Below are 21,204 nucleotides of genomic sequence, written 5' to 3'. Positions count from 1 at the left end.
TTTCCATGAGGGTCACATTTTATTTATTCACCATATTTTTCACAGATATTTATTGCAGGTCAAAATTATCTTGTCATTCTGATGCAACTCACAATGTATTTTATTAACCTATAATTTATAGATGTGACTATAAAATCTAATAAATGATTATAAAACCTATAATTTATAGAAATTACTATAAAATCTATTATAAAGTACTTTATAAATCGGCATGATTTTTGGAACAAAATCCAACTTATGAATGTTCAGCTTTGAATTATCATGATAGTCAACTACTAAGAGATTATCTTGTCAACTACCTGTCAATAATTATCTGTACAAATATAAAGAGTACAAATCAAGATGTAAAAGAATGAAGCAAAAACTAAGATGACTGATACCCCCCAAAAAGTCAAATTTACTTTCTTACCTGAAATATTTTGTGTTTGGCCTTCTTGTTGAATTGGGAAGAGGTAAGATGAGCTGTGTCTTTTTACAGAAATAAGCAGTCTTCAGTGTTTTTACAGCATTGGTTACTACAGAAACTAGACTTCTTTTACTTCATGTCTTGAAGGGTGAACAAAATAAAACAAACTGAAAATACTACAATGAATGGTAAATGATGAAAGATTTACAGTACAAAAAACAGTGTAAAAAGGAAGACAAGTTTAAATATTGTTGTGTAAGACAGCGATGAAAATAATACAAGAATGAGAATAAGTAAAATGATAGGCTGGAACATCTGGGAAGGTAAATGCAAAGACAAAGAGAAGAGTTAATTAATAATAATTTTTAAAACGTCCATTCATATTAACTAATTAAGTTATTCATTCAACTTAAAATAAGGAATTCTCCCATAAGCCTATATTTACAAAATCTAAAGTCTATAATTATACACAATGCTTTTTCTCGATTTACTTCTACTTTTTTCTAAGGATATAATGGGAAAAAAAATCACATGCTCACAATATTAAAAATCTACAACAAGGAAACTAAAAACCAAGTGTTTGATAAAATAAACAGAAAAAAGTAAGCTTTAACTTTTCAAAATCCAACAAATTTCATCATAAAACATTTTTTTTTTCATGGCAAAGCACAGCAACATGCAAGATAAATAAGCAATGGGGTTGAAATTAGCTAGCTGCAACTAACAGGCAGTTAATCTCTGTCATGCTTATGTGCATAAACTAATTTTTAAATATAAAATGTCTTGCGGTCTAAAAAGCCATGCATGCTGTTGTTCTTCCATGGGTTCTCCAGTGGATACAGGACACTGGGCTTGCCATAGGGGACAGCACTACCTTTTTTGTTTCACAAATTTTCTTTTATGTGGTTAACTTTGACAAAATGCATTGGTCTTTCAGTGGCCACCATACCTGGCCAAAGCAGCTCAGTCCAATTCATCCGGTGTGCCTCTACAAATCAGGATGGAGGAAAAATGCTGGTTTTCCCTGTTCTGGAATAGTTGTTACTATTTTTCTGAGTTAGTTTTGCCTTAAAGCTATGGTGTAATACAACCGTATTGCTCCTGGGATTCTCCATTATAGAACTGGCAATGATTGTCTCTAGAAATAATCATGTAACATCAACTTATAGTACAGGGGTGGCATCTATTTGTCCCTTTTGGTAGGTCTCTAGGCCAAGATGGGTCTCCTTACCACTGGTAGTTCTCCATCAATTGTTTTTGTTCAGAAACTTTTTTAAAAAGTCTTAAACTCAATTTGAATCTTGACTCAAAAACCTGAAATTGACATTTGAAGATTGCTATTGAGGATCTTCTTGTCACACAGTAAAGTAATATTGAAAAATGCTGACCTTCTAAAATAATATATATTAAAAATCCTTGAATCTTTACCCAAAAACTTGAGTGTGATGGTGTTAACATTTCCCTTTAAATGAAACAGGGGAAAGAGTTACCAAGTGATTGGGATACAGAAATCTCAGGCCTGAATCAGGAGCACAGTGTGAAAAAAAAAAAAAAAAAAAAAGAACCCAGTGGGCCATCAAACCCATTAGGCTCTGAGCTAGGACTTCCCTAAGGTGGGGTCTGGTGTTCAGGCCGTGGAGACCACCCACGAGGGACCACAGCTCCAAGGGCCAGCCTTGCCATCGCCATGGCTCGCAGTAGGCAGAACTGTACCTGACTCACGGATATGGGCTCCTCGGCGCCATGGTCGTCCGCGGACTTGGGCACCTCCAGGCGGTCGATGAAGGTCTGCAGCTCCTTGCGAAAGGCCTTCATCTGCGCGTTGATGCGATAGAGCAGCTCATGCTCCCGGATGCGGCTGCCGTCGTCCTCCTCATCCATCAGTCCGAACAGGTCCCCGTTGGTCACATAGATGCGCGCCTCGGTGATGATGGTGCTTGTGTCGGCGATGAGCCGGTCGATGGTCTTGCCCAGGCGTTCGGCCTCAGAACGGATGTCCTTCATCTGCTGCCTGTCGGAGAAGCTCTTGGGCCAGGGACCTGGCGCAGGGTAGAAGGAGCGGGTGGGCGTGAGGCAGCGGATGTTCCGCACCTCCTCCGAGTCGCTCTCGCCACCGATGGGCCCTTCCCGCTTGCGGTGCGGTGGCCGCGAGTCATCGTCGCTCTCTTTCTTGCCCGCGTCGCTCTCAGCGTCGCTGTCGCGGGGGCTGCCACGGATGCCCAAGTGCGAGGCCAGGTCGTAGCGCTGCATGTTGGACATGAGCACGCGGTTCTCATACTGTAGCTGCATGACCTTGCCGCTGAGCTCGTTGATCTGCAGGCGTGCAGCCTTCAGCTCCTCCTGCAGGGCCTCCGTCTTGGCGCTGTCATGGTGTCGGGCACTGTCGTGGCTTCCAGACTTGTACTTGTACTTATTCAGTTCCGCAGTTATGCGCTTGTTCTGCTCTTCCAAGTCTGCCACGTTCCTCCGCAGCAGCTCCGTTTCGTCCTCCACCAGCTGCAGGTGCTGCCGCAGCTCAGAAAGGGATTCACTCTGTTCCCTCATGAGAGGGTTGGACGACCCATTGAAGTCATCGCCCCTGAGGTCGTCCAGTTCGGCCTTCAGGCCTCTGTTCTCCACCTCCAGTTCAACGATTTTCCTGCCCAGGATGTTGGCCTCTTCCTCCACCAACCTCAGCCTAAGCTTGAGCTCCGCCTCCCGGGTACTAGGAGGACCCCCAGCTTCTCCTTTGGGCAAGGGACTGTCCAGATCGCCATAAAATGATCTGTACTTCTGCAGCTCATGTTCGAATCTGTCCTTTTCTTTATCGATCTTGGCCATTTTCTTTCTCATCAAAGCAGCTTCTTCTTTAACGAACTGCAGCTGGCATTTCAGATCTTCATTGTCCTCCTCATTTAGGGAAAAGAGGGAAAAGGATAAAAGATCATTTTTATGTAAATAAAAAAAAAACAAGAAAGGACACCTGCAAAAACAATTTTTTTTTTTTTTTTTTGTAAATAAGATTTAATGGCACACAGAAGTAGATGCTGTGTGTTTTCTCCAAACCATTTACATTCTTTGTCCAGGGAAAGATTAGGATACTATTATATCCTAGAAACACAAGAAAAGGAATATAAAACAAAACAAAACAAAAAGCTGATCATCACTATTTGGAGGTCATTATGTTGTAATTGCACACAATTGTTTGGTGGTCATTTAAGAATGTTCTTTTTGTTTATTTTTTATATGGCTGGATTTCCTTAACTGCAATAAATATGAAACCTATTTACTTTAAAGAACATGGTTAGTATGCACCTACTCACTGGCATTTATCAGGCAACTACTTTGATTCAGATGCTGTAAAGTTCTTTACAAATAAGACCAATTTTAATACTCAAAATAAATTTCTTAGGTAGGCATTAAGATTCCTGGTTTAAAGATGTCTAGGGAGTTGTTCAAGGTTAAACAGCTAACAAGTGGGAAGGAAGATGAATTTTGTCAGTTGTCTGAAATTAGGGGTCATGATCACTCTGCCTTGCAGAAAACAATCTTTCCACCATCGTGATTTAAAGAATTATTTTAAAGTCAACTTTAGGGAAAAGTCTGACACCCGAAAGGTCCCTCCAAGGAGAATAGTGATGACCATTTACATCACTTTTAAAATAGGGTGCACTGCCACTAGTCTGAAATGGATAGAGTTGGTTCTACCTGTTGAAAGGATAATGCACTAGACCCTGTATAAAGTCCTCTCACACTTTCTTATGACAACTATCAAAGCCTCGTGATTTAACTAAATTGAATAGTACTAAAGTAGAAATGGAAATCCACTTTTTCTGAGAGTTTTTACAGAAGTGCATTATTATATATAAAAATGTTTCCCAAGGTTAATTGCCCCCCAATTCTTCTAAATATGTACTCTGGGCTGTTTAACTTCTGTGGGCTTTGGTTTCCTTATTTTATACATTTTATTTATTTATGTACTTATTTATTTGCAACGTTGGGGATCAAACCCAAGGTCTTGTGCATGCTAGGCAAGCACTCTACCACTGAGCCATCCCTCAGTCCTCCTCATTTTAAAGTGGGAATAAAAATGCCTTCCTTACCAAGCACTCAGAGGCCCCTGTGTTTGAGCTGCATTCTGGTAAAGAACTAGGGGAAGATGAGGAGAAAAACGAGCTGCTTCCAGAGATGCTCAGTAAGTATGGCCCAGAGTCTTTGAGATGGAAGAGATGGTGAACAGGGCACAGGCCTCCCATCGTCCTATCTGCTAATGGGAGTGTAAAGTGCTAGGAGCTGCTGATCTGAAAGCCTGAACACCACATTCCTTCTGTCACTAAATCTCCATGTCTGCCCCTTGTATAGAGGATTCCTAAGCCAGCAGAATATAAGTTAATAAGCGTAAGCACAGTCTGTATTCAGGCTGATTAAAAAACACATATTCCTTGCACTGCACATGCTGCCTCTAGAAAAGAAGCACAAAAGAAAAATAGGATGAGGGGGCAAAATTAAAGAAAGCAGATGTATTGGTTTGTCTACTTTCCTTTATAAGGGGTTTAGGGGAAAGGATGGATGCACAGAAGAGGTGATGAAAGAACATCACCAGGGCATAGAAGAGGAAAAGAGGGTAAGCCACATAGAGCTTTGAAAAGAATCCATTTCAAAGGGGAGAGAATCTGTAAGAGACTGCCTTGAGATCAAGGACACATAACCAAGGTTAAGATCACATCAGCAGAGAAACCAATGGGAACTCTGAAGTTCTGAACTTGGGTATCCTTAAGAAGACAGGAGGAAGCTGGGCATGTGGTGCATACCTGTAATTCCAAAGACTCAAGAGCTGAGGCAGGAGCATCTCAAGTTTGAGGCTAGTCTCAGCAACTTATCGAGACCCTATCTCAAAGTGAAAAATAAAAAGGGTTGGGGATGTAGTTCAGTGGTAAAGCATCCCCTGGGTTCAATCCCCAGTACTGGGGGGGGGATAGAAAGAGAGAAAAGGTGTGAGAGAGAGGTGGGGGGAGGGAGAGAGGAGAGCAGAGAAAAAGAGGAAAAGGGAAAATAATATATATGTAATGGTCATGCTTTAAAAAATGGATCAGATCAACTTTTACAATACCACTTTAAAGTTCTCTAATGAGAAAACACGTTGTAATTTTTTTTAAAAAAATACAGACATTAGTGTTATATATCCTAACTTACGTGTTTAAATTCAATATCTAGCTAAGTGTTTTTGGAACCATAATGTCACTTCTGTCCCAAATATTTCCTATTCTGTTTTAGAATCTTCTTCATCATCACTTGCTTACCTTGGAAGCAGAGCTAGTCTTTACTGTGGCTGTGTTTCTAAAGTTCTTAACAAGCCCATAATGAGTACATCTTTTTCATTTGATTTTTATTCCTTTGTTTCCTTTCCTTTTGCTTCTCCTATCATTGGTTTAGAGAATTACTTCCTTCTTAGGTTCTCTAAAGACATCATAAACCTCTCTCTTCCTTCTACCATCCCTTCCTACAGCATTGCATTTTTACTCTCCTGTTACTATAGGAACAGCCATTCCATTGACCTTATTAATTATGAAAGAATGAGATTAGCACCTTGCATACAGTTCTCAAATACAGTAGCACATAAAAGACTAATGATATGTTGCTGTGTACTTACAATGTAAAAGCAATTATAATGGTGCTCTTACTGATGTTTTCTGAGCAAATGTACTGAATACTTTATGCCACCTGTGTCCACAGCTACATAACTGATATGCATAATGTGACTATGTTTTGCATAAGTCTATTTTGCCATTATGGCTATTTAAAAATATAGCTTATTATAATATACATTTACAGTTGCTTTATATGCAAGTTGAAATTTTATTTCCACATACCTCTGTGGGAGTCTGTTGAGCCTTTTTTTCAGATTTTGGCAAATCTTTGCTTCCTCTTCTTTTTAAGGATAACTGAAACAAAGCATGAATATGTTTAGTTTGGTAAACTATAATTTTAGTTAAACTAAAATCTTAATTCAATTTTTTTAAATGTCCTAACCTCATACGACAAAACCAAGACAAAAAGTTTGATCAATAACTATACAAGGAGAAAAAGTATCCAAATCATGTAGATTAAGATATAGTTTTACTTTAAACCGAGATAAAGAGGACAGTAGAATGTGCCTGGCAATTGCCTGATTAATTTGATAAATACAGGAAGCTTACTGTAAAAATGCAGAAAAGAACTCAAGTCAAAATGTAGTTCAATGAGTCAATATGCTATATAGTTCTAATGAAGGCAAATGCTTGTTAATATTCCACATCACTAAAGAAAATTAAAGGGAGATTAAGTTATTATTTCCAGTGTTAGAATTAGGTTGAAACAAGCTTGTAAAAAATTTTTTCAATGCATTTATGTAGGATTTAAAGACTCACGTTCTTCTCTCAACATACATCTATGCAAACAAGCGTGAAACATGCACATGTAATAGGGAATGATATGGGTGTGGTGAAATAAGAGGGCATGCTCCATCTCAGGAAGTAGTAGGTAGACTGGGAGCAGCTCCAGGACACAGGAATGTGAACTTTTTCAGGAAAAGCTGGGAATCTTCATTTCTATGTAAAAATTTCCCTCATTGTACTATCAAGTCCTAATTAAAATTCAAACAAGCACTTTGTAACTCATAGGATACTAACTAGTCCCAAACTGTTTCATGGACCAGCAACAAATAATCTTTTGATGCTCAGTTCTATTTCTCACACCAAATTTACAGCAAATGCTGGTAAATGCCATGCATTAGGCTCTGTGAAGCAGAGACTTTTCCTTAGTGTGGCATCACCTCCATGAGAATAATAATGCTTGCTACTTGGAAGACTAGAAAAATACTTGCTGAACTAATGAGTAAATATCAACTATGAAGTTCTGAAGTTAAAAAGAAGGATGACAGACGTGGAGACTGACACTGATAGTAAAAGCAGGAATGGCTACTCAGAATGGGAGACTTCTTGAATTTGTAAAGAACTAAAATTATAATTCTTTACATGTCAATGTCTAACCCATGGGAATATTGTTTTGATAAGGGTTCTTTTTTTTATGTGTGTGTGTGTGTGACCAAAAGACCAAGAAGAACAAATTTAGAAGAGGAAAAGCTTATTTGGGGGCTCCCAGTGTCAGAGGTCTTAGATAGCTGGCTTCATTTCTTGGGGCCTGAGGAAAGGCAGAACATCATGGTAGAAGAGTGTGGCTGAGGAAAGCAGCTGGGAACATGGCACGCAGGAAGCAGAGAGAAATAGACTTCATTGACCAGGGACAATATATATATCCCAAAGGCACAATCCCAATAATCTACCTTCTCCAGCTCCATCCTGCCTGCCTTTGGTTACCACTTAGTTAATTAATCCGTATCAGGGAATCAATTCACTGATTTGGTTAAGGCTCTCAAAACCCAATCATTTCACCTCTAAACCTTCTTGAATTGTCTCACACATGAGCTTTTGAGGGACATCTAATATGGAACCCATAATACATATTAAGGCACAGATGGCAGGGGGAATAAGATATTGTTGCAACTGCTTTTATTCAGTATGCAGTGAAAGGACACAGAGATAAGCAGCCCATGTGATTATTCATTTTAGTTCTTTCCAGAAAGATGTTCTCTATGTTGCTTGTATAATCTTTTTTTATATATAAATGAAAGTTATAAGGATTAACTTACCATATCTGAAAGTGATTTATGAATCAATTAGCAAAAACAATCCCAAGAATACTAAGAATATATTGAGCTGAATACGGAACCTGGAACACTCTAGGCAGTATACTTATAAGAAACACTAAATTCATCTTACTAAATATTTTTAAGTGCTTTGATATTGAATTCATTTAATTATATGTTTATTTAGTAATTATTAATGCACTTCATAAGGTGCCGATGCCACAACAATAATAAAATGACGTGATCTCAGTTCTCTATGGGGTTTCCAGATTCCTCAATATGGTCTGTTCAGTTTGTAACTCATTACTGATAACATAAAGATGATAATTACTGGCATTGATTGAGCATTAATTCATTTTTTACATACATTATCTTGACTAATTTTTAAAACACCCTTTAAACTCCCTTTGAAAATGGTTAACCTAAACCTAAGAAAGGTAGATAAATTATCTACAGCAGGGGTTCTCAAAATGTGATCACCAGAAAGCATCATCAATGTCACCTGCAAAGTTGTTGGAAAAGACTTACCCCAGTGATCTATGACTTAAACTCTGTCAGTGATTCTGAGGCCAATGTTCCCACTGTCTAAAGTTACTGCTTGCTAAGTAGCAGAATCAGAACTTTACCCAAGTCCTTCTGATCTCTGGGATCTATTAGATTTCAGAGGAGAAAGGCTTAATCCAGTCTGGGGCTGGAGACAGTTGGGTAACAAGTCATGATTTTCAGAATGAAGTAACAGCTTCATCTCAAATTTGGTAGGTAAGTGTTAAGCCAATGAAAGAGAAAAAAGAAAAGGAACACAATACTTTGTGGAAAAAAGAAAAAAGAAGAAGAAGGAGAAAGAGGAGGAGAGAGAAGGAGGAGGAAGAAGATCAGGAAGAAAAGGAGAAGGAGGAGGAGGAGGAAGAAGAGGAGAAAGAGGAGGGGAAAGAAAATCTAGCACACAAAGAAAATTCAGTATAACTGAGACTTGCTGGTATCAAAGGTCAAATTTTCAGGACATCAAATACAGTTTGGATTTTATCTCATGCAAGTGAATAACTGTTCTAAGGCTAAATAGGAGCAGTGATGGGTTTTAAACAAGGACAGTCACAGACTGACATTGTTAAGATGGCCAGAGGTGGTGGTGCACACCTGTATTCTAGCCATTCAAGAGGCTGAGGTAGTAGGATTGCAAGCTCAAGGCCAGCCTCAGCAGATTAATAAGACCCTCAGTAACTCAGGGAGACCCTGTCTCAAAATATAAAGAACTGAGGATGTAGCTCAGTGGTAAAGCACTCCTGTTTCAATCTCCAGTACCCGAAACAACAACAACAAACAAAAACCCCAAAGATGCAGGTAGAAGTCCAGAAGATCATGAGAGAAAGGAATGACATTCAAGGGTTATGAGGGAAAGTACGATCAATTTCTGGGAACTTCGTCTTTGGTCCTTGTGTTTCATCCACTCCACAAACATGTTGAGTTTCTGGCATAAACATGTACTGGAAGGTCAACCAATGTGACTAAGAAATATCTTATTCTCTTGCTAAAGAGCTAACTATATGTGATGACTAAAAAGGAGGCACAATTAACTAAGAGCAACAATTGAACAACAAACAAAAGACTGCGAGAAGTGATGGGAGAAGTGATGATTCCAGATTCAGGAAATCAGGGAAAATCATTCAAGAGGGCTGCTGTTGGAAGAACGTGTAAAATTTCAACAGACACAAAACTGAGTAAATAACAGCAAGAAAGATAAGGAGGAATGAGTGTGACTAAGAGATGCACCAACTTCTGAAGATAAGTAATGGAGATAGAGCCACTGTAGAGATGGGGGTAGAAGAAGATGTTGGAAAGACTGAGGTCAGCTTGTGGGACTGAGAAATTTAGAGTTCAGCCTGTCGGCAATGTTAAAATGAGAACTCTGAATTAATACAGGGGGAATACTGCATTCTTTCCTAAGAGGCTACTTTACTTTTATTTAAGTACCATTCAAGTTGGGTGTTAAACTTGAATGAAGCTCTGAAAAGAGGTTTCCCTTGAATAAAGGTGCATTGTCTTAAGGTGTCTCAAGGACTGCTAAGGCCTCTAAGTGTCACGTTCAAATTTCTAATAAATATTTAATCATCTTTTATTATTCCAATAAGTTTTGATTGACTTTCTGACTTCTATGAAACAAAGTTGTGAGATTTATAAGGTTAGAGAAAGAAAGTCAGTCTGAACAATCCCTTTCCTATAAGGAAAAAAACTGTCATTTCTGCTGTTACCATCCTGCCCCACCTTTATCTTCTACATCTAGTGACCTCCACGAGGGGAGCATGTGGGAGGCTAGAACAAATCTCAGATTTTCATCCTTCTTGGCAAACCAGGCACTTCAAATGGTTCTCCAGAAAAATGTGTTGAAAACATTTCTTGTTCATTTCTTAATTCTTCGAATTCCCAGCCTCAGATTATCCAAAAGAGAAGGCTGTTCTTTTTAGCAATGAGAAGGCCAGGAATTAGAGAGTTTTGCCAATAATTATATTTGCACAGCAATTACATAAAATGGATGGTTTGTGTTCTAAAAATGTTTTCAGATTGCCTTTCTTTCTCAATTGAAATCTGGTGCACTTACTAATAGGTAGCATTTTTAAGTCTTTAGTAATTAAACCTACCTAAAATGCTACCAAAAGGTATGTATATATGGACATGTATGACATGTGTATGTGCATAAAATCAGATTGATCTGTTTGTATGGTGATTAAATCAAGAAGAATCGCTACATTAATATCTAGGACTTAAATATGTGCCATGACTTGGCTGAGTACTTTACATGTATCTACTCATTTAATCTGACAACAGCCTTATGAGTTAGACATCATATTCTGAAGTACACAAAGGACAAAGAAGAAATCACCCAACTAGTAAGTGATTGAACCAGAACCCAGTTTCAGAACTCTGGTTCTGACAGCTACATTACGTTGTGGTTCCAAGGGGAGAAGATTGTAAACTAGCAGACAGGGTTTTATTATTTCTGAGCATATCCTTTTCTATGCTCTCTGGGCATGGCCAAAGGTTGGGACACTAATTGACATATTCTACACATGTGTAATATGTCTTTGTATTTTCAACATAGGAGCCAGCAGAGGTGACATACAAACTTACTGCTTCTCATAGTCAATCTGTCACATTAAGAGGGAGGCCCAGGGATATCTGACTGAAGGTTGGAGGAAAACTCAAAGACAGAGGACTCTGTTTCCACCAGGTCCAGGAGGGGCTCTATTCTCTGATATCTTTTTCCTTTCCTTCAGTTACATTCTTAACACTTAACCCAGAGAGACTGGTAGAGACAGGACTGGTGAAGAGGCCTAGAGACCTTGCTCAGGATACACTGTCCACTCTCATCCTAGAAGAGAGACAGGATTCCAAACTTTATGCTAAGCCATGCCTCAGAGGGCCACAGGGGAATGTAGGTGAGAGGGAGACAGATGCCAGGGTAATTAGGCCATGCCATTCTCTTCCACAAAATCTCCCAGTGGTTTTCCATTTTGCTCGGTTAGAGCCGTGCTTAACTAAGGCAGCAGATGTTGATTCCGCAGTGTATTTATTCTAATAACATTCTATAAAGACTTGATCAGTCTCTTCAGAACATATTCTGGGGCTGGGGGCACAGTTTCTAAAGTTCCCCTGGTGAGAGAGTGGTTGGCTTTGTGAACCACCACCCTGCTCTGCAGTAGACCCACCCGCATTTCAAGCAAGCACTTCAACCTCACCGCCCTCACTCTCTTCCTGGCTTTCTTTCCTCTATTTGAACCGGACATCTTTGCAGTTCCTCAAAGATGTCAAGCACAGTCCAGATTTGGGGCCTGTGAGCTACAGTTACCTTTGCCTGTAACATTCTCCCCTCATATACTCTCGGGACCCACTTGCACCCTTGCTTCAGGGACCTAAAACTGGAGACTATGTCAGACTACTTTGCATAAAACAACACACACCTCCTCCATTTTTTTCCACCACAAGTTCTCTGTCTCCCTAATTCTGCTGTATTTTTCTCCAGAGTTCTTCTCACCATCTGAACTGGGCTTTCCTCCTCACTCTGAAATACAAGCTCCACAAGAACAGGCTCCTGGCACTGATCTCTGTCATAACCTCTGCTCTTGGAGGTACAGTGACACAAAGGGGGTACTCATTCAATGTCATCTCCTTCAGCCTTATTTTGTACATAGGTTTGTTTTGGAGGCATTGCAAGAAGTTGGCAAATGATTAAAACAAAGAAAAACCCACAAACAAAAAGGTCCAATTTAAAATTTCCATTTGAAGCTGAAAAAGTATAAGTGTCTCATTCAACTGTTTCAACAACAACAACAAAAAACTAAAGGACAAAAATGTTTGAACTGAATGCATTAAAACAGGACATAAAACCTATATCATCCTACTCGACTATTTTGCTTGATTTTTTTTTTTAACCAATCCATTTTTACAACTGTCACCAATTAAGACTCTGGATCTCAAGATCATTTGTAAAGATGCCTAGTACGAGTACTCTTTGATGGCCGTGTTGCCTGGTGGCTTCTACTCATCAGCCCCTCTTGTGATTTCTCCTTTGTCACTGGCCCTCCATTGGCATCCAAGTGCCTGTACACTTCTGCCTCTATCTTCATGCCCTCAAGTTCAGGTCCAGGGAGTCTTCTCTAAGCTGTTCTATGTTCTCTCTTCTTTGCCTTCAGTCATGGCTTAAGAGGAACTTGGGTAGAAGTCAGGTCAGTGGGTTTTTTGATTCTTTCATTTTCCTTTGTTGTCCAGCAATGGGATCATTCTGATGTGATATATCACTTCTTTCCATGTCATGTAACTCACTGAGGGTTTACATAAAATAATCTGGAATTATAGGTATAAAGACATCTAACCTTTGACTCCAGTCAGTGTCTCTTATGTATTAATGATGAAGGTTTTCCATAGTAGAGTGTTTACAAAAAAGTGGCATTATCTTTTTGCTCCAGATAGGCAGCTCTGTTTGTAATAACCCCACAAAAAGGCACAGTGAAGTTCTGTCCCTCTTTAAACTGGGTTGACTTTGTGACTTGCTTTGACTAATAATATGTCATGGGAGAGATGGCATGCTAGCTGCGACTCAACTTTTATGATCCCTTATATACTATTGGGCTGTTTATCTTAGAAAGCTGCTGCCCCAAATATTAGATCTGGACCAGCCTGCTTGATGAAATGAGTCATGTGGCCCCGTTGTTCCCATTGCCGGAGTCCACAGCCAATCAACCTATATGAGCAGAGCCTCCTAGGTGATTATCAGCCCACCACAAATACACGTACAGACCCCTCTGAGGCCAGAATAATCTAAAAAATGGACCACAGAATTATTATGAGATAAGAAAGAAAATTGCTGTTTTAGCCACTAAGTTTTAGGCTAGTTTGTTATATAGCACAAGCTAACTGATACATTCACCATACATATTTCACCACTGGGATTGAAAAAAAACACTAGACTAATGAGCTTTGTACATATTTACAAAAAATATTCCTTTTGCCAACCCTAGGAAAAAAACAAAAAAAGTAAACCTTCAGGAGAAAAAGTTGAAAGGGGTAATCAAATATGGGATAAATGAAGATCACTGTAATTTCCTTGTATTTTTCCCCTGCCTTTGCCAATGTTTTGATTCCAGAAAAGACTTTAATGAAACTGAGCACTAAAAGTTGTTTTAAAAGCTCACCTTTTAGTTCTAAATTGCAGATTCTTCTTTTAATAAAAGCGGGTGTTCAATTAGCACCATAGGTGTGAGATGAGTTAAAAGCTAATAAAGTTCAACTAACATTTAAGCTTATTACTGGGCCTGGATCAGCACCTTTTTAAAGTATTTCCTTCTGTTTGAACTTGGCTTTTACTCTTCATTTTCAGGAAAAGGAGTTGTACATCTTCACAGTGCTCCCCTGATCTCAGCTTCTAATTTAAATCTATCAATTCCAACCTCAGCATTAATAAATTTTATCTTTCTGTTTTTATAATTCTCCTATGCAGGGGAAGAAAAATAACTTCAATTTTCACAAAACTCTCTAAGTCAGAATTGAGACATAAAGACAAATACAAAAAGAGCTGTATCCTGATTCTCAAATGTAATTTAAGGATCACGTTCTCTAAGCTTCTTCTGGTAGTTAAGAAGGACCAGGATTTAGAAAAGAATAGAAAGATGACAGTAGGAAAAGAAAGCCATCCCTAATTCATCTACTCCAAGAGTTAACACTGAAAATAAGGAAATTAATTGACATTTTAAACCTGGGATTTGTCCCCAGAAGGTAAGAATAAATGAAAAACCTGTGGACTTTTCATTATCACTGAAGATGGTGATGCCCTTCTGGGCAGGGTCACAAAGAAAAATGTCAGAGATGGAGAGTTATATGTGGCATGCAGGTGTCAATGTCATGAAGATGGAGACCCAAATCTACAACAAACAAATCAGCCTTCTTCCGCCAATGCCTTTGTCCTTTCTCCCATCTCATAAGCCCAACCCCATTCCTATCTTCTGAGCTATGAGACTGCCAAACTTATTTTTTCTTATTTCCAGTGAATACCTAAATAAAAGTAACTTTTAAAAGCTGAATAAACTATTTTTCTGCTCTAAAAGCTTTGATCTAATGCCAAATTAAAGTTGCCAGAATCAAGTTATTAGTTTAACTTTGAATATAATGTTTTAAGTAAAAGTATCCAGTGAATTTTCCTTTCCTTGGCTTCTCCATCATTTTCCCATTGTCCTAAAGTAGATCACTACAGCAGAGGTCAGACTGGCTGCAGTTATATGATTTTGTTATCACTGAAGAACATTAATGAGTGGACTTTTGCAGGTCACCAATGAAAGAAAACTTTCTAATCTTTTCTGTGTGGGAATCAGGGTTGTCTCCTCCGAACCAAATGGCTTATACATAGTGTCTTTTCTTTTCAAAGGTAATTTTTTTAGTGTCAATAATTACTTTAGATGTAATCATTTTTCCTAGTGTATCACCTCCCAATACTGCTTAAATGTCTTTAGACTGGAACCCAGTCTCTGTGACTAATATAGTGAAATTCAGGTAAGCCTTGGAAAGTAAATGTTGAACTTAACTTCAGAGGAAGTAAAAAGTCTTAAGGACCATAGAATATCCAAGAGAAAAAAAGAAGTAAAGACTTCTCTTGTTAATGGGACATGGATGCTATAGGACCAGAAAAGGCAGAAATGAAATTGTAACAGCTGGGGCTTATAAAAATTTTTGTGAAAGTATCTGCCTTCAAAGTCAAGTTTGAACCCAATAATTGCCCCTTCCACTATATGTTTCATACCATCTGGTCAACACATTTCCTGGATCCTTGGATAGAATTATGTCTTTACTCTCTAAGTTTCTCTGGGATCTCAAAGCTTAAAGCTGTGAGAGAGGTTTTTTTTTTTTGGTTGTTGTTTGTTTGTTTGTTTTTTAAACAGGTAACTACTTCATCATTGTAGAAACTTTGTTTGGAATAGAGTATGGGTTGTTACAGGGTCTGACAAAGTACCAATAAAGAACCGATCTCAAAGCAAGACCACATTGCTTTAAAAAAGCAAAGACATTATGGTTAATTGCTTCTTTGATATTCACATCTTATATTACACTTGGATGAGTGGGTATGCTACAAAGGCTCAGAGAACTCTATTCAAGAAAATAGATCTAATGCTGCAATATTTCTCAGCCAAGATTTTTTTGTTGTTGTTTATTAATTCAGGCAACTGGTTAATGTGTTTGAAATAATAATAATTTAAAATTATTTTATGCTTCAGATACTCTATCCACATAAATAAATGCTTACTAAGCTATGATCGACATCAGCAAATGCAGAGATTTATATTCCCTTTTAATTTGCTCATGTTATAAATAATGGATTCTAAGAATCATTGCTTTTAAACAATTAAAACACATTTAGAAAATTATTACTAGGAAGTGACTGTAGTTCCTTATGACCTTTCTCTACAATGAGTCAGAGAAAAAAAATCTGTGGCCAGCATTTATAAATTGAAAGGATGAGCTGGCTAGTATACATTGTGTCTCAACCAGCTTCTAACTCATTAATACAGTAATCTTAACATTATTTTGTGTCAGGTTCAAAATCTGATAAGAAATATGCTTGAAGCTGCCATTACAAAATGAACACTAGGGGATGGTATTAGATGAGTGTTTTAAAGTTATCCTTCACACAATTACACATTTAATATATTTAATAATGTAATTGTACAATTCAGTGTATTTAATAATTCATAAAATGAAATGAAAAGGATTTAGGAGCAAGTTTGAGGAGGTAATTCCTGGAGTAGGCTAGAAAGTAATAGCCCACATTTATGCTTTAAAAAAAATGGAGTTAGCTGCCAAATTTATAGAGATTTATATTCTCTTCTAATTTGCTCTTGTTAATAAACTGGATTCTAAGTATCATTGCTTAGTCAAGTAACTGCTTAATCATTGTAGAAACCAAATTAAAATTTGGCACCTAACTCCAAATTTTAATATGTGACTAAGTTACATTTGAAAAATTCAGATTTTCAATTTCATTTGAAAAATTGGAAGACCTGATAAAACTGGGTCCAGATTATTGTGTAGCAGTTCTGGGCTGAAACATAATAGTGAGACATAGGCTCTCCAATTTGTCCCATTGCTCAACATGGTCAGTTGAGCTCCTTTATGATTCTACTTGACCCCTGGTGACACTGGAATTGTCAAACTCTGCCCTAGATCGCTAGGGTCACCTAAATAGAACAAGCAAAAGAACCTCCTATTCAATTCCTTACACAAATTCTTCCCCTACCAGAAGTGTGCTTCCACAAGAGACAGGCAATGCGTTCCTTTCTACAGATGGCCCTAATGGATGAAAGTCTTTGTTTTGATTCCAAACCTTTTTAAAGTTAAAAATCAAAGTTATTTAAATAATAAATCTCCTTTATCTTCTACATGCAGCACAGCAGACATTGAAAAAGAGTGATCACATCTCAAGTATTTCCTTTTCCAGGCTATATACACCTTCCAGTTCTTTCCAGCATTCCTCATATAACAGATTTCATAATGAGTTGTGATCAATGAAGCTTCCTAAGCCTTTTTTCTTATAACTAAAATACATTTCTCCTTTTTCCACTTTGTGTTTAAAAAAGTAAAAATCAAATTCTAGGACATCATATTTGTTATAAATTTCACCTGATTTATTTGAGTTTATCCTCTAGTTTGTTGCTATCATTCTGATTTTTTGTTTTGTCCTTGCCTGTGTTCTTTTTTAAAAAATTCTTTTTAATAAGGGGTATTATGCCTAAATATTCTTATTAGACTAGAAAATGTATTAACTACAGATGTAACTGAAATAACTGGAGAAAAAAAAAACACAAGAAGAAAATTGAGTTTACTCCTTGTAACAAATTTATGAACACATTATAATAAAACAGGACAATCACAATCTCTACAGCTTCTCCTTATGTTCCAATTAAGTAAAAATCATGAATAGAGTATACTAATAGAATGTTTTCTCTGCAAATCTGAAGTGGATTGAGAAAATTTTGTCTCCATGGTTTGATTCAATGATAATCAACTAATCCCAGATAATCAGCCTTTTTCTCACCTTTAAAGATATTGAAAATAGAGATATAAGTAATTGGTTTCATTTAAAAAAAATCTGAGTATATTTAAAAGGGCAAAGAGCCAAATCAACTTTTAAAAATCAAGTATTGCACTCATGGAATATATTCTTTTGTGTATGTTCACACTGAGAGCAAATGTATAGTGAGGATGTGTACATATGTTTGTGAGGTTTGGAAAGATTTTCAGCAAACCTTATGAATTACTCAGTAAATTCTAAAACACAAGGATAATCAAAATCCTTGCAACTTCTCTCCACATACCAAGAAGGTAATGTTGATCTATATTATGCATAATAACACATATCCATTGAAAATGTTATCATTTGATTTTACTTTATATTAAAGGGCATCTTGATGACCATTCAAAGTGTACTGTATCTGATCCAATCAGTCAGATCATTTTAAAATTATAATGGAAAAAGCAGGCATCAGTAAATGTCTGATAATTTAATTTGTAGAAAAGTAAGTACCATATTCTAGATTAAACGAATCATTTAGTCTCTTGATTTAATGCTAAAGAATTTATACCCAGGAACATACAACTTTAGACATAAGACAAGCTACACTTTTAGTAGTACCTAAATAAATCATAAATAATAAATCATATACCTGAGGAATATGTACATAAAGACAAGAGCATAAGGCACCACTGGAATAGGAACAAAATATTCCATAATGCTAGGAAAGTTACAGAAAATAATCACAGATGAGTCAGATTTGTATCTTAAAGTCTTGAATTTTAAAGAAAATTAACCCTGTTCACATTGTTGCTCAAACTAACAAAATCCTGGGTTAATAAACACGAAGCTATCATTTACTTACTGTTAAGATATCCTGGAAAGCAAAGAAAAAAATGAAAATACAGGAATATTGGAGATTAAAGTTAATTATCTAGTATCTGCCACAATCTGAGAAAATTTTCCTTTAACAACAGCATCTGTGAAATTCAAACAAGAAATATAGTTTATTGAATGTATAGCCTTTACTGTCTTAAACAGAAGAATTGGACATGCAGACCATTCCTGTTTCTTGAAAGGTTAAACATAAGTTTGTCACACGACCCAGCAATTCTATTCTTTGGCATACACCCAAGACAAATAAACACATAATCCATGAAGAATATTCTTAGAAACATTATTCAGAAGAGTCAAAAATTGGAAACAACCCAAATATCCCTCTACTGGTGGACGGGTAGGTAAAATATGATATTTATACAATGAAATATTATGAGTCAATAAAAAAGGATGGATAAATGATACAACAAATCAACCTTAAAAATATGCTATGTGAAAGAAGTCAGACATAAGAGACCACATATAATCTGATTTGATTTATGTGAAATATCTAGAAAAGGCAAATCTATGGATATAGAAAGTACATTAGTGCCAGGTATGGTAGCACACACTTGTAATCCCAGTGACTAGGAAGGCTGAGGCAGGACTATCAAGTTTGAGGCCAGCCTCAGCAACTTAGCAAGATCCTGTCTCATAATAAAAAATAAAAAGGTCTGGATTCGATCCCCAGTATAGAAAAAATGTATATTAGTATTTACCTATTCTGTTACATATTAAGTAAAATATCATATTGATTTTATATTTTCCTAATGATGTTGAACATCTTTCATATGCTTATTGCCCATCTGTGTAACTTATTTTGTGTAGTGTCTATTCAATATTTTTACCATTTTTAGTTGGATTTTTGTCTACATACTTTCTAGTTCTAATTTAGGTTATTCTGAAGAAAATAGCTATTACAACAAAGAGAGATAGTATTGGCTAGAATATGGGTAAACTGGAACCCTCATCCATTGCTGGTGGGAATGTTAAATGGTGCAGCTATTCTGGAAACAGTTGGCTCTTGTTTTAAAAAGTTAAACATAAATTTACTGTATGATCCATAAATTCCTCTTTATGTCCACACAAGCATTAAAAACACATCCTCACAAAAACATGAATATGAGTGTTCATAGTAGCATAACCAAAGACTTGGAAAATATGTAATGGTCATCAACTGATGAATGATAAACAAAATGTGGCAGATACATACAACTGAATATTATTAGAAAATAAAAAGAAATGAAGTGCTCATATATGCTACAAAGACAAACCTCAAAAACTTTGGTCTAAGTGAAAGAACCCAGATGCCAATAAGGCCAAATATTGTATGATTACAATTGTACAAAATGTCCAGGAAATTAAACACTATAGATAGAGAAAACTGGTTAATAGTTGATTGAGGTTAGGGTTGAGACAGAAGGGGACTACAAATAGGCACAAAGGATCATTATGGAGTGATAGAAATGTTCTAAAATTGGGGTAACATAATGGTTATACAATTTTGTATACTTACTGAAAGCCATTAAATTGTACACTTAAAACAAATGAAGCTATGTTATGTAAACTATACCTAAATAAAGCTATTTAAAATACATTAGGTTGATTTAAAAAATCAACTAAAAGGAAAGAAAACAATAACAACATTATGTTGATAGTAGTTTAACAATATTTTTATACCTTTGAGGGGCTGGGCTTGTAGATCAATGGCAGAGCATACTTGCCTGGTATGTGTGAAGTACTGGATTTGATCCTTAGCACCACATAAAATAAACAAATAAAATAAAGACTTGCTGTCTATCTACAACTACAAACAAGCAAACAAACCCCTTTTAAAAAAAATATACGTTTGAAAACTGTTTACTATGAAAAACAGAAGACAGCTTTAGAAAATGTCATATTCTTAATAAGTCAACAAAGATGGTCTCTGTGAATTAATAAGGTCATAAGAGGAGATTAAGCTCTGAAAACTGGGGAGCTGCCAGGAATAATAAAACTCAAAGGACACTAAAATTCAAGGCAAGAATTAAATTTTGCACTGTCTTTACAAAGCAGATGACATGGCAGAATATTGATTCAATAATATTGAGAACCTGAGAAATTGTCCAAGGACACAGAGATACAGAACAAAACAGTGAAAGAAGGATGAGAAGCCAGTAGTAAGGAGTACAATGTAGGAAACACCAAGAAGAAAAAAGTAGAGTACATGTGATTATCCAGGCTATAATATAAGAAAGATTTTCTGAGATGAATAAATAAATGTTCATTTTCATATTAAAGGGTTTACATGCTCTGGACATATGATAAACAAAGACCATCACCTAGATCTATCCAGGCAATATTTTGAACATGTTATTGTCCTTTAGCTACTCAGGTTTCTTGCCCTTCTCTGCCCATTAGTGCTCCAGGAACCTGAGTTTCATACACTGCTTTCTCCAGGTTCCCTCCTCACTCCTGATTGGCTTTGGCCAACAATGACACTGGTGAATGGTGAAGGATGGAAGGTGAGAGAAGAGATGGGTCAGGGTGTTTCACCCGTTTCTTCATTTTTTTCCAACATCATATGTAAGGCTACACTTTGGACAACAGCTGCCACTCTGTAGACCCTGTAGGGCACTTTTCACTGGCCTCTCTAGCACTGTGTCCCTGGAGGTGGTGGTGGTTTCTAAGCCCTGCTGGTCTCTGAATGTCTCAGCAGCTCTGCTTTATTCC

General features: G+C 37.0%; 1 protein-coding gene across 1 annotated transcript in view; it reads right to left on the bottom strand.

Annotated features, from left to right (window-relative positions):
* Positions 1-610: 610 nt before the first annotated feature.
* Positions 611-21,204, bottom strand: part of Mtcl3 (MTCL family member 3) — a 35,563-nt gene continuing 14,969 nt past the window's right edge. The window contains exons 4-6 of the mRNA XM_027947393.2: positions 6,256-6,327; positions 2,120-3,295; positions 611-721 (exon numbers count right to left, since the gene is read on the bottom strand). Coding sequence (XP_027803194.2) covers positions 611-721; positions 2,120-3,295; positions 6,256-6,327 — 1,359 coding nt within the window. The remainder of the gene's footprint in view (positions 722-2,119; positions 3,296-6,255; positions 6,328-21,204) is intronic.

This window comes from Marmota flaviventris, chromosome 6 (genome assembly GCF_047511675.1).
Source record: "Marmota flaviventris isolate mMarFla1 chromosome 6, mMarFla1.hap1, whole genome shotgun sequence".
In the NCBI taxonomy this organism is placed as follows: domain Eukaryota; kingdom Metazoa; phylum Chordata; class Mammalia; order Rodentia; family Sciuridae; genus Marmota; species Marmota flaviventris.
This window is presented reverse-complemented; position numbering and strand designations above follow the sequence as displayed.